The sequence below is a fragment of the Arvicanthis niloticus genome, chromosome 24, assembly GCF_011762505.2.
Source record: "Arvicanthis niloticus isolate mArvNil1 chromosome 24, mArvNil1.pat.X, whole genome shotgun sequence".
Classification (NCBI taxonomy): Eukaryota; Metazoa; Chordata; class Mammalia; order Rodentia; family Muridae; genus Arvicanthis; species Arvicanthis niloticus.
This window is the reverse complement of record NC_133432.1, coordinates 5,946,481-5,959,318: the sequence shown is the minus strand read 5'-3', so window position 1 is coordinate 5,959,318 and position 12,838 is coordinate 5,946,481. Positions and strand designations below refer to the sequence as shown.

At 51.4% G+C, this 12,838-nt stretch overlaps 2 protein-coding genes and 1 long non-coding RNA gene across 6 annotated transcripts in view; 2 read left to right on the top strand and 1 right to left on the bottom strand.

Moving 5' to 3' along the window:
* The window catches only part of Rnf10 (ring finger protein 10), a 32,746-nt gene extending 29,630 nt beyond the window's left edge, over nt 1-3,116 (top strand). For 2 of the 3 annotated variants that reach the window (XM_076922515.1, XM_076922517.1), the window contains exons 14-17: nt 318-418; nt 2,165-2,222; nt 2,301-2,459; nt 2,830-3,116. In XM_076922515.1, the coding sequence (XP_076778630.1) occupies nt 318-418; nt 2,165-2,222; nt 2,301-2,459; nt 2,830-2,906 (395 nt within the window). In that variant the 3' untranslated portion in view covers nt 2,907-3,116. Of the gene's footprint in view, nt 1-317; nt 419-2,164; nt 2,223-2,300; nt 2,460-2,779 lie in introns of all 3 variants that reach the window. The other variant, XM_076922516.1, reaches the window with a different exon arrangement.
* A 1,314-nt stretch (nt 3,117-4,430) lies between these two features.
* Pop5 (POP5 ribonuclease P/MRP subunit) lies at nt 4,431-6,494 on the bottom strand. 2 transcript variants are annotated; one of them, XM_076922518.1, is made up of 5 exons: nt 6,371-6,460; nt 6,162-6,304; nt 5,063-5,212; nt 4,800-4,883; nt 4,431-4,717 (listed from the first exon to the last, which is right to left on the bottom strand). In XM_076922518.1, exons 1-5 carry the CDS (start codon nt 6,388-6,390, stop codon nt 4,605-4,607), a joined length of 510 nt encoding a protein of 169 aa, XP_076778633.1. In that variant the 5' UTR covers nt 6,391-6,460; the 3' UTR covers nt 4,431-4,604. The 2 variants fall into 2 exon arrangements, with proteins under 2 accessions (XP_076778633.1, XP_076778634.1); XM_076922519.1 differs by lacking the exon at nt 6,162-6,304 and having other exon boundaries at nt 6,371-6,494.
* Nucleotides 6,495-8,526: 2,032 nt separating this feature from the next.
* Nucleotides 8,527-9,881, top strand: LOC143437622 (uncharacterized). The gene is made up of 2 exons (XR_013106989.1): nt 8,527-8,816; nt 9,713-9,881. It is a non-coding gene; the product is annotated as an uncharacterized LOC143437622 (long non-coding RNA).
* The last annotated feature ends 2,957 nt before the right edge of the window (nt 9,882-12,838 follow it).

Genomic DNA, 12,838 nt, shown 5'->3' with positions numbered 1-12,838 from the left:
CCTGTGTCAGCGGTGCCTCGTGCCCTCGTATAAGAGCGTGGCAAGAGTCACATTTGAACCTAGGTGTGCGTTTTCTCTTACGGGGAAGTTATAGCAGTCATCCAGACCTGACTCCTTCCGTTCACCTTCCCATCTCTTCTCCCTCCCTCTCAGAGGCAAAGGCTCATTCACAAAGCCAGGCTGGTCTGGAACTCACTGTCCCAGAGTGGTCACAGGCAGGTGCCAGCTTGCCTGCCTCTCGTGGTTATTTCTCAGTAAAAGGATACTTGATTTTTTAGAACCTGACTCATGTAACCAGGTCTCTGATTTCCTTCCAGACTTTCTGCTGACCCCTCTGTCACCCACTGCCAGTCAGGGCAGTCCCTCCTTCTGCGTTGGGAGTCTGGAAGAAGACTCTCCTTTCCTTTCTTTTGCCCAGGTAAATCTTTCACTTGAGAAGCAGCTCATATGAGCCCTGCTGCTTGTCTGGGACCCTCTTCCAGGGATTGGTGCCTCTCAACCTAGTGCAGGACAGAGAGTCAGCCTCTGCGTGAGAGCTGGGTACCTGCAGGAGAGGGAGAGGGCAGGCAGCCAGGGCTAGCTGCATTATATGCATGCACGGTGCTGAGAGAGTGTCTTGAGCAGAGCTCATGGAAGTAGTTGAAAATTCAAGTTTTAATTATTTAAAATTAAGTTTTTTATAAAATAGACAGTGTTCTAGGTAAGGGCTGTATCTGTTAATTTCTTTTTGTTTCGTTTTTTCGAGACAGGGTTTCTCTGTGTAGGCCCGGCTGTCCTGGAACTCACTTTGTAGACCAGGCTGGCCTCGAACTCAGAAATCCGCCTGCCTCTGCCTCCCAAGTGCTGGGATTAAAGGCGTGTGCCACCACCACCACCCGGTGTATCTGTTAATTTCAACTGGTTCTAGGACCTTGAAGTCTCCTCATGACTAGTTTCAGATTATACACCTAAAATATTTCTTGGAGAATAAATATTGGTGATGAATTTGAATCCCAGCACCATGTCATACCACTCAGATTTTAAAATAATGAAACTCTAGGAAGACGACCAGAGTGAAAGATGATAAAGGTGATCTAAGTGTAGGCCTGACATCTGGAGGGTGAGAAGTTCAAGCCTAGCCAGGATACATACAGTTGATCTTGAACAATGTGTCTCACTTTGGGACACAGGCATCAGGGTCAGGCAGGCTTGCTTGAATTCTGTGCTGAGTGGGGTGGGGAGGTCATATGTACTTTGTTTAGTGTGGTTGCCCATGCCTACCTACCCAGGCCACAAAAACAGGAGAACAAGTCCTGATAGGAGTTGAGTTGTGTGGCATATCTAGCAGATGAAACGTACAGTAGAACTTGCTTTGATCATGTGAAATGAAGGCAGTTCTCTAAGGGCAGAGGGATTATTCTGATTTACCATATGTACAGAAAACAACTGGGCCATGGCTTATGGCTGCACCTGAAAGGCAATACCTGAGGGGGAGGTGGGTGCAAAAAGCACGGTAGGTCTTCTCAGAGCAGGAGGCTCGGGATACACATAGCTTTTTTAAACTGGAAGGTATGTTGCCTGTGGTAGCAAACACCTTTAATCCCAACACTTAGGAGGTAGAACCAGGCAGATTTCTGGGAGTTTGAGGCCAGTCTGTTCTACAGAGTGAGTTCCTGGACAGCCAGAGCTATACAGAGAGCTCTAGTCCCCCCACCCCAGAGGGTTAAAAAAAAATCAGTCAGTCAAACAAAAACAAAACCCTGGAAGGCACTGTATATGCTTATTCTACATTTTGTCTTTAATTATTTTTTATGTTTTGAGATAAGGTCTCTATGCCCCATATTATCCTAAAACTCATATTGTCCTGACTGGTTTTGAATTGTAGGTAATCCTCCTGCTGCCTTAGCCTCCCAAATTTTGTGGTTATTGGTTGATGTACTTAGGTGCCTCATGAAGGGCAGGGAGGGCCATCAGAGCAAGTGTTCTAACTCACTCCTGACTGAGGACCTCCCACTGCCCTCAGTGTCCTTCCTCACAGCTTCCCAAAGTGTGACATCCTGGGTGCACTGCTGCCATCAGTCAGGGTGCAGACATGACAGACTGTACAGAGGCTGACTGTCCTGTGAAGGGCTGTGACTTACATTTGGTCAGACGTAGACATTCTTCCTTCTGTCCCACTTGGCAGATGCTGAGGGTTGGCAAAGCAAAAGCAGACGGGTGGTCCAGAAGTGCTCCAAAGAAAGGTGAGATCGGGCAGCAGAGGGCGGGTCTGGACACCCTGTCAATGAGCTCCCTACAATCGAAACACTCCCGTTTTCTAGATGACAACAGCCTGGTTCCTCCTGCCCCTGTGGACAGCGATGGGGAGAGTGATAATTCTGACCGTGTTCCTGTGCCCAGTTTCCAAAATTCCTTCAGCCAAGCTATCGAAGCAGCCTTCATGAAATTGGACACACCAGCTACTTCAGACCCCCTCTCTGGTAAGGGCAGGGAACTCTCAGCTCAGAGCTCGGGCTTAGCCACCTGCGCTGCTGTTCCTGCCTGGGTTGGTGGCAGGTAGTAACTGTCAGATGGGACTTACTTTTCACCCCAGGTTAATTTTTAAGGTCCAGAAGTGGGATTCTGAGAACTCCTTTACTTTATTCTGCGTACGAGTGTTTTGCCTGCGTGTATGAGTGTGTACCATGTGCGTGTTGATGCTGTCAGAGCTCAGAAGGGATTTCCTCGAGTGTAAGAACAAGTGCTCTTAACCACTGGGCCATCTCTCTAGCCTGTTCACCTCAGTGCCCACTCTTGTCAGGGTCATGGTTGTCGGGGTAAGCTTAGCGCACTCTCGCTGTCTCCCCTCAGAAGACAGAGGCGGGAAGAAGAGGAAGAGGCAGAAGCAGAAGCTGCTGTTCAGCACCTCGGTCGTCCACACCAAGTGACACTACCTGCCCAGGCGCCTTCTCCATCGGGTTTCTTCTCTGTGCTTTTGTTTTGCTGCTGTAATTTTTAAGTATTTGAGTTTGAACAGATTGATTAGCTTGGGGCGGGGGGAGGGGCTTTCCACAAAGTGAGGGGGAACCAAGAAAATTTTAAATACAGTGTATTTTCCAGCTTCCCCTCTTTACACCAAAATAAAGTATTGACACTCACATGACAAGCTGACAAGCTTAGTTCATTTGGAGGTTAGCCCTTTTGATTGAGATGTTAACTTTTTCAACCCAAAGTGAGCTTGAGTGATACCTTCTGTGTTCTTTGGAACAGCCCAGACCAGTGCTCTGTTGCAGTGTTTCTCCTGGTAAGCGCCTGTGCTAGGCCAGGCACTCGGGTACGTGAGGGGAGGTTGTGCCTGTCGGTTCTTCTTACCAAGAGAGGTCTGGCCTTTTGACAGCCATGCACACCCCCCCCCCCCCACACACACACAGGTTTTTTAAAGGCTTCTGAAAGGTCTATGGGTATCTGTCTGTCTGCCTGCCTGTCTATCCTACCCCCCCCCAACAGGTTTTTTTAAAGGCTTCTGAAAGGTCTATGGGTATCTATCTGCCTGCCTGCCTGTCTGTCTGTCTGTCTATCCTACAACTGGAGTCTCCATGTGGGAGCTGTAAGCTGAACCCACATCCTCAGCCAGTGCTCAGTCTCTGAGCCGTCTCTCCTAGAGCCAGCTTGTTTTAAGTGCCAGTGGTTTCAAGGAGGCCTAGAGTGAATCTGCAGCCATCATGTGCAGCTTGACAGCAGACAGGCAGGCCTGGAGCTCGAGACATAGCTGGCGGCTTGCACTGACCCACAAGCAGGAGACAGAGCGTGCTAACGGGAATGGGATGGGCAAAGCCTCTCCACCCCACACACACAAAGTAACATGTCTCCTTCAACAAGGCTGTGCCTCCCAGTCCTTCCAACTGGGGACCAAAGTATTTAGACAGTGGGAGCACGCCTCCCTCCCAAGACCAGGACTGCATTCATGCCTCCCTGGAGCCAGCTGAATCATGTAAATAAGAGAGCCATGGTAAACTGGGGGCCCTGCTATTCTCAGTCCTTGGACGGTGCTGAACTGATCCTAGATTATTTAAGTGTACTTGGTGATTATTTACTTGAGCCCACCTCACCCCCCAACACTTTCTCTGTGGAATCCTGGCTGTTAGACCAGACTGCCTCCCTGGCGTTGGGGTTAAAGAGGTGTGCCAGCAAGCCAGATCTTTTTTTTTTTTTTTTTTTTGGTTTTTTGAGACAGGGTTTCTCTGTGTAGCCCTGGCTGTCCTGGAACTCACTCTGTAGACCAGGCTGGCCTGGAACTCAGAAATCCACCTGTTTCTGCCTCCCAAGTGCTGGGATTAAAGGCGTGAGCCACCACTGCCCGGCTCTACATGAGTTCTTATGCTAAGGGTCTAGGAATAGTCAAAACTCACCCAGTACCACACGGGGCACAGTCAAGGCAAGTGCTATAGAGGACAGAGACCTGGCCCTCTGTCAACTGTTGAATGTTTGTTTATTCCACAAGCTAAGCACTTACACGCAAAAGGCCTGCACAGAGCCTTCACCATGGATGGAAAGCAGGGTAGCCAGCCCTCACTCCACTGGAGAACTGTGGGTGCTGCTGTCACCGCCAGGGATGGCCTGTTCCACACGTGGGCGGCTGGAAACAGTCACTCCATGGCTTCCATAACCTCTTCCCCGGCACTGTCGGAAAGCTCTTCGACCGACTCTCTGTCCAGCAGACAGCTTCTGGAGACAGACTTCTTGATGGCTTCCCGTTCCCCTACAGGAAAGGAAGACGGCCTTGGGCATCCTCTCACCGGCCGAGCCTCGGTCTTGGCTTACACTGGCCCGGCATTGCTTACCTTCATCAGTGCAGTTCTGCAACAAGACCAACAGCTGTCTCCTGTTGTACCGGATCAGGAACTTCTGACAGGTTCTAATGGTACCTGGCACGTGGAAGAGCTTTTGTGGACAACAGCTTGCCTGCCAAACAGTTACTCCCTTCTGGGAGGCGGGTGGTGGGAGGAACATCTTGTTCTCAGTGGATAGCAGGAAGACCCACCCACCTGGCAACTGCTCTGAACCTGTTACTCCATGACAAACACACCAAACACACCACTCGTACCTCCCACATGTAATGTGTTGAAGAAGCATGGATAGCGGTGTCCTTTGTTCTCCAAATACGTGATGAAAGGAAGAGCTGACCACACGAGCTGGTAGAAGTCCTTTCGGCATCGAAGAAGCACTACTCCAGTGTAGGCGTTGAGGTATCGAACTAAGGAGGAAAGGGAAAAGCCCCATTCACAGGGTTAAAAAAAAATACACAGAAAAACCCCATCATAGGCAAACGGCACACGAGTGCCTGGTGTACTGGAACTGGAGTTGTGGGCCATTTCAGATAGAAATCCTGGGTCGATCTCTTCTCGAAGGAAGGATCGGCAGCAGGTGCTCTTAACCGCTCAGACCTCTGTCCAGCTCCACTTAACACCCTTGAAAGTGGTGTTTTGTCTACTTCTAGACAGTCCAGTTATGGCATCCTGGCTGGCCTGGAACCTGCCCTCTGCTCCCTGGGGATGATAAGATAAAAGCATGGGCCACAGTGCCCAGCTTGAAATGTTAGGGGAAACCTTCCACTGTCAAGTAGTCGCTCACCACTTAGGTCAATGACTGGAGAGAGAGCAGCGCCACCACTATTAACGCTGCAGGGGAAAAAAGAGCCCTTGCCTGGGAAACACCTGTCATAACAACACAGCAAGAAAGCTTTGTGGTTTTATGTATGTTTGATTCTGCATAATAGGAGCTAAGCTAAAAAGTGACATTCGGAGAAAAACAAGGCTTTCATCCCGCGTTTCCAGTGAGAATTACTATGTAGTCTGCCGTCAGAGGCGGTTTATAATTTTGACATTTTAAAACGTGCTAACGTGACCCGTCAAATCATAGCTCTTACGAAGATTTCTACATGGCTACCTTCATTTAGCCTAGTAAATTCAACACCCATCCTCCACTAATACCGGCAGTAAGCAGAATCTCCCCGGCACACACACCCGGGGCTGGGTATTGAACATTTTGCCTTGTCGCATTGCGCGATCGGCACATTTGCTCGGTTTTGGACTCGCCGCATTCCGGCTTTTCGAGAACCCTCTCCACTATCGTACAAAACGCGGCACACGAGCCAGGCCTCCCCGCAAAGCGCGCCCCGCACCCCATCTGCGGTGCCCTCGTACCTGCAAAGCCCACGGAGCAGGCGGCGGCGCCGAAGGCCCCGTGCACCCGGGCGATCGTGTCGCGGACGAGCCCGCCCAGCACGCGGTCGTCCAGGCTCAGGCGGCAGCGCGTGTCCTCGGACACCAGCTCACACAGAAGGTACCTGCGGCGGACAGCGGGGTGAGCGCGGCCCGGCACGCGGGGACGGCGCGGGGACGGGGCTGCTTACCTGTGCTTGAACCGCACCATGGCCTCCGCGCCGGATGCCGGAGGGAGGCGGGACTAGGCTCCGGCAGGCAGAGTGCCCTGTCAATCTCCACGCTCCGCCTCCCGCGGCCAGCGTAAGAGCGCATGCGTCCGCCTCGAGCAGGCGTTGGGGATTTTGTGTTCAAGTTCCGAGTGCACTGGGTCCACACGGGAACGTTTGAGGCCAGCCCTGCACTTAAAGTCCGAGAGTGTCGCGGGAATTTTTTTTTTTTTTTTTTTTTTTTTTTTTGGTTTTTCGAGCTAGGGTTTCTCTGTGTAGCCCTGGCTGTCCTGGAATTCACTCTGTAGACCAGGCTGGCCTCGGAACTCAGAAATTCTCCTGCCTCTGCCTCCCAAGTGCTGGGATTAAAGGCGTGCGCCACCACCGCCCGGCAAGGGTTATGTTTCTTAATGCATTTTTCTAACCCCTTCGCTTGAATATCTCTGTGTGATTAATAAATAATAAGTAATTATTACTGTTGTTATTGGGTTTTTGATACAGGGTTTCTTTCTGTAACCCTGGCTGTCCTAGGACTAGCTCTGTAGACCAGGCTAGCCTGGAGATCTGCCTGCCTCTGCTTCCCAAGTGCTTGGGATTAAAGGCGTACGCCACCACTACCCAGCATTTTTTTTTTTTTTTCAAACAGGATCTCACTCTACCTCAGGCTGGCATGGAGCCCGAAGCAATCCTGCCTCAGCCTCCCAAGGATTGGGACTACAGGCCTGTGCTACTCTACCTGGTACACTTCATTTATCTTGTACATTAAGTGCATATTCTTAATGGTGAGACTGAGTGGGATGGATTTGTGTGACCAGCGCAATATTAAGATAGTTAGATAAGATTCAGTGCTCCCCTAAATTCCCAGGCCCTTGTCAAAGTCTTCAGTGAGGAGCCATCATTCCCATTTCTGTAGAGATAGGTTTTGCCAGGCCTTGGCCTGGACATAATATTTTACAGCATACCTGCGCCATGCAACATGCCTGCAAGTCTGCTGCTTCAGGACATTTTCCTGTCGCCGGTGCTGCTACAGACATTCCTCGTGAGCTCTGTATTGCGTTGTTTAAATGCACCAACCACTAAGGCGGTCAGCATTCCCTTGATGGACCTCATGCCCATCTACATGTCTACCTGGGATGTCTACAGATTTTCTTGTTATCCTAGGTTTCTTGGTGCCTGGCTTTGTATGGAGAAGGGTCATTTTTTTAAAATTAGATTTATTTATTTGTTGTAGAAATGTGAGGGTGTGTACTTGCCACGGCTGGAAGGTGGAGATCAGAGGACAACTTTGGGCCGTTGGTTCTCTCCTTCTGCTATGTGGATCCGGGGATCGAACTCCGGTACCAGGTCACACTTGGCAGCCAATGCGCTCACCTCTTTATAACCTCCGTTGTTTGTCCAGCTGTCATGGCATCACCTGGTCAGGTGTGGTAACATAAAGCAAGGCTTATTTCACAGCCGACTATTTGCAAGATCGGAGATGAGTTCTCAGTCTTCTTCTAGCCCACTGCATTAAGGGACCACAGATCTCCCTTCGCGGGCTGTATTCACTATTGCAATCAAGCTGCAAACATTACCCACCACCAGCGTCCTCCTAGGCCGGTAGGGGGTGCCAGAGGCCCACGGTGTGTCGGAGCTCGCCACGCTCCCGCCTCCCTAAAAATAGCATCAGCCTCTGGATCCTAACCCTGCGCCCATTTTATAGATGCGGTCCAGGCCCAGGCTGGAGGGAGTCACGTACCTAATTCGGGACAGGCCCAGAATTTAACCTTGAAAGCATTCGTCTCCAGAGTCCCAGCTGGGGTCCACTCTGATGCTCACTGCCCACAGGGGTGGGTTCGGATCCCCAGTCTTCGTACTCTGGCCCGGTGCTGTCAGGGACGACGCCACGTCTCTAGAGCTCAGCTTCCCCTTCTAGTTCCGATTATTAGGAGTTATTAGGATGCAGGTGTAGGTGGGATTGCCTTGGCACGGGCCGGCGCGGTGAGTGCCTAGTAAACAAACGGCGGCCAGTGGCTGTCACCCGGAGGAAGCACCCTGATCTGGGCCAGACGCCTCCCGGTGGGCCGGCGGCAGCGCAGCCTCTCCCGGTGGTAATTAGCCCCCGCCCTCGGCTCCGCCAGCCGCTAATTACACGTCTCCTAATGAGGCCGGAGGCTGTTTGCAATCACCCGGGTCCCCGCCGCGCGGGGGCGGGAGTCGTGGGCCGGCGTCAGGCGGAGGAAGGGGCTGAGGCTTAGAGAGGCGGACGCACGCAGGCATGACTCACGCGGGGATGGAGCCTAATCCCCGCTGAGCCCAAACCTGTGCGCCCATTCGTCACCCACCGCTCGAATGCTGGGGGTGGTTTCGCTTACTATTATTACCGCGGTTCTGGAAAGACCCGGCCCAGCCCAGGTCAGATGGTCACATGCGCGTGGGTCGGATCAGGGTGAGTGGAGCTTGGGGTCCCTCCTCTTTGAGTTTGCGGGCCTCCACTCCTACGCTGCTGGCCCTTTGGATCAACCACAGACCCAAAAGGGTAACTCCGGCAACGCCTTCTAAAAAACCTTACTTTGAAACAACTCATGTAACCGTTATCAGACTACAAGTTTGGAAAGCTCCCTAGGAAGAGGTTGGAATAGTTGCTAAAACGATAAATGGGGTGGGGGTGGGGGTTGGGGGCTCAGGTGAGACGGTGGGGAAGGGAGCTTGCTGTCAGGCCTGAAGATCTGAGCTGGACCTCAGGGACTAGCATAACGGAAGTCCTGGAAAGTTGTCCACTGACCCCCACGTGTGTGCGCGCGTGCCTCCTCCTGAATAAATTTAATTGCGTCGAGGCGGCAGGAGGCAGCTACAAAGGTGTGTGCTTTCCCCGAGGAGGAGTTAGCTCCCTGGCTGGCCTGGGCAGCGTTATGTAGATCCTGTGATCCTTAAACCCACAGAGGCCCACCCATCTCTGCCTCCTGAGGGCTGGACTGAAAAGCATGAACTACTAGGCCCAGCTTCTGGGTGCTTTTATTTTGAGGTGCTGGGGAATGTGTTGTGGGTGCTTAGGCAAGGGCTCTGCTGCCAAGGTACACCCCCAGCCCTGATGCTTTCTCAGGCGCGCTGGCATTCAGGGAGTCTCTTTTAGAGTCTAGATGCTGCAGCCACGCAGGATGCTGGCCCAGGACACTCGAACCTGCTTGGCCGTTTCCTCAACAACCACTGTCCTGTGCCTCTAAGTCTGCCCTTAAGCCCATTTACTAGTTTTCTTCTTTTTTCTTTTTTGTTTTGTTTTTAATTTTTTAACAATTTTTATTTACATTGGTGTTCTTTCTCCATGTGTGTCTTTGTGACTGTCAGATCCCGTAGGACTGGAGTTGCAGACAGTTGTGAGCCGCCATGTGAACGCTGGGATTTAACCCGTGTCCTCCCGGAAGAGCAGCCAGTGCTCTGAACCGCTGAGCCATTTTTAGCCCCCTCGCTGTTTTAAAGAGAATAAAAATATGGGTACGGAGACGATTTAAGTCAAGTTGAAGTTTCTGTTTGCTTGGCCAGGGACCTGGGGGACCACTGTATGGAGGTGGAGCACATACTCTCTCTGAACCGCAGATGGAACGCTGCATCTTGCTGCCTAGTGGACATCTTTCCTGGTCACTGGCTTTGGGGGATCATTCACTCCTCAAATAAATATGAAGTCCCAAGTGCAGAAGTCTTTGCTACACTGTTCCTTCTCCACCTGGACTTTATATAAGCCACAGAGAGAGGGCTTTTTTGTTGGGTTGTGTGTGTATGTGTGTGTGTGTTTTACCCTGGTGTATACAGGTGTACTGCATGCATGCAGTACCTGTGGAAGCCAGAAGAGGGCGCGCATTCTCGTGCATTTGGAATTACCGATGGTTGTCAGCCTCCGTGTGGGTGCTGGGCACAGAACCAGGGTCCTTGAGACAAGCAGCTGGTTCTTAACTGCTGAGCCGTCTCTCCAACCCCCATATGGTGATTGTTAATTACAATCCTTTCTCCAAGGACAAGGTGAATGAAGATGACCTTTATTTGACCTGGCAAAAGGCACCTCAGTGTCTCTTCAAAAGACTCCATGTGTTTTGTGTGTGTGTGTGTGTACATGTGCACTTAACCATCACAGCCGCCTTATAAGGTGTGTAATTAATGCTATTTACCCTGTTTTACAAATATTTGCTTGCCCAGCGGCACACAGGCAAGGGTTCAGCCAGACAGTCTGGTGGAGGTTGTTGTTGTTTTAAAGGGAGCAGTTGGGTCAAGGTCCTGGGTGGTCTCAACCTCACTGAGACCTGCCTGCCTCAGTTTCCCCTGTCCTGGGATCAAAGGCCTATACAGACACACCCAGCTACAGAGAGTATATTCGGCTACAATCCACACAGCTTTCTTGTCTTTATTTGCATGGGAAATTTCCAGAAGGTGACACAAGAAAGCTGTTGATGGTGGCTGCCTCTGGGGAGAGAGATTAGAAGTGTTAAGTAGGAAGAGAGATTCACTTTTTATCCTGTGACTTTTTTTTTAAAGACAGTCTCCCGTAGCCCAGGCTGTCCTTGAATTTTCTGTGCAGCCAGGATGGTGTTGAGCCCTGACTATCCTGCCTTTACCTGAGTGTAGGGATCACAGTGTACAGCGCTGAACTTTGTTTTATGTGGTGCTGGGGATTAAACCCAGGCGTCCTGCACACTAGTCTGGAACTCCACATCCCTCTCTGCCACCCACAACTCCCCCTTAGCTGGAAACAGGGTCTCACGGGGAGTAGCTCAGGCTAGCCTACAACTCTTGTTTTAATATTCATGGCGAAAACCCGGCTGGTCTGGAATACCTCAGACTTGGGGTGATCACGCCCACTTCTCCCTGGAGTTACAGAAAAGAGCCTTTATGCTCAGCTCCTGTGTGGCTGTCTGTGCCAGTTTCTCTTGATGTTAGGCACTGCAGGGTGTGTGTCCCCCACCCCCACCCCCATTCCTATGTTAAAATTCTAAACTCACCATGATGTAAGGAGAGGGGGCACTTTGAAGGTGACTTGGAAATAATTAGCTTGCGATGATCATGAATGGAAAGTGTCCCTATGGGAGGGACCCCAGAAATCTCTCTTACCCTTCCTGCCTTGTGAGGGACTCCCCAAGAAGACAGCTGTATATAAACCAGGAAGCGGGCCCTAATCAGACACCAACTGTGAGCTTTGCCAGATTGTGAACAAAAAAATGCTCTTTGTTTAAATCACACAGCAGAGTTTTGTTATGACACTCTGAACAGACGACTGGACACGTGCACGTATAGGTTAGCTTCATAATTTAAAGAGGTTCCTGGACCCAGTCTCCCAAAGTATATGGTTACTAATGTTCACCTCAGCTGAGGGGATAAAGCAGAGTAGCTGTTTCAGCAAAAGAAATGCTGGAATTATAGGTGAGCCAGCACATGATGCTGGCCCCTTCCCCGAGTCTCCGTTTCTTCTTGGAGATGACCAAGCTGCTTCTGTCAGTCCTGAGAGGGTGCGCCTGGCTCAAGTCGTCGCATCTTTCCTGAGTGTAAGCTCAGAGCAGACTCTGAGGCCTGCAGGTCTGGGCTGGCTACTCCCGTTCTTGTTCTCCAAAGAGCTAGTGCCGGTCACACTGCGCTCCAGGGCCTCCAGCAAAAGTTCCCTGGGATCTGTCCTCTCTGGTTATCCCAGTGTGATGGCTGTGTTCATAGCGGGGTCCATCACCTCAGCTGGAGAGAGAGGCAGAGCTACAGAAGCCTGGGGTGGCCAACATCCGGGGCAAGTCTGTGATGGACAGCCTCCTAGTTCGGGATGTTCCCAGCACCTTCCCACCGCTCACGCTCGGAGGGAGAAGGGTCTCAAAATAGCTGTTACTTCCCCAGCCGGCGCTAGGCCAAAGACAGGAATAGACATCTGGGGGTGGCTGCCTCAGCCTCCCTCGGGGCCTTTGGGGGCTGGGAATAGGCAGAGGCTAGACCCCGCCCCTAGCGTGGTACATACGAGGTGTGGAGAATAGTTCAGTGGTCTACATGTGGTAATCTGTCTGTGACAGTCCAGGCTTCAGAGGGGTTCCTCGGCCTGAACTGGTTGGTCAGTTACTAGCATCAGCCAGACAGTGGCCAAGACCTGGTCGGGTGGAGTGACCTGAAGTGCCCTTTACCACAGCCTCCTGCTGTTCTCAAGCAGCAAGACAGTGACTAGGAGCAAGAGAGAGTCACATGGTGGAAGTCACGTGATCAGGCAGAGGCCAGGATAATAAGTAAGGTAGACTCTGCTTTAGAGACATAGAATGAGGTTGGTGGGTAAAGGGCTGAGAACTCGGCCTACCTGGTCTACAGCCAGCCTCCATGTCCTGCGTCTTGCATGTTCTTGGGCCTCAATTCCCTGGCCTATAAAATGGGCACAATAAACTGGATGTGGTAACGGATGCCTATAATCCCAGCACATGGGAATCTAAGGCAGGAGGATTGTGGAGTTTAAAGCTAACCTGG

Excerpts from the sequence above, each read along its gene's own strand:
- Pop5 (XM_076922518.1), bottom strand. The coding sequence starts at position 6,390 with ATGGTGCGGTTCAAGCACAG. Across the intron at positions 6,305-6,370 it reads ATGGTGCGGTTCAAGCACAG|GTACCTTCTGTGTGAGCTGG; the intron begins GTAAGCAGCCCC and ends TGTCCGCCGCAG. Across the intron at positions 5,213-6,161 it reads CTGCTCCGTGGGCTTTGCAG|TTCGATACCTCAACGCCTAC; the intron begins GTACGAGGGCAC and ends TTTCCTCCTTAG.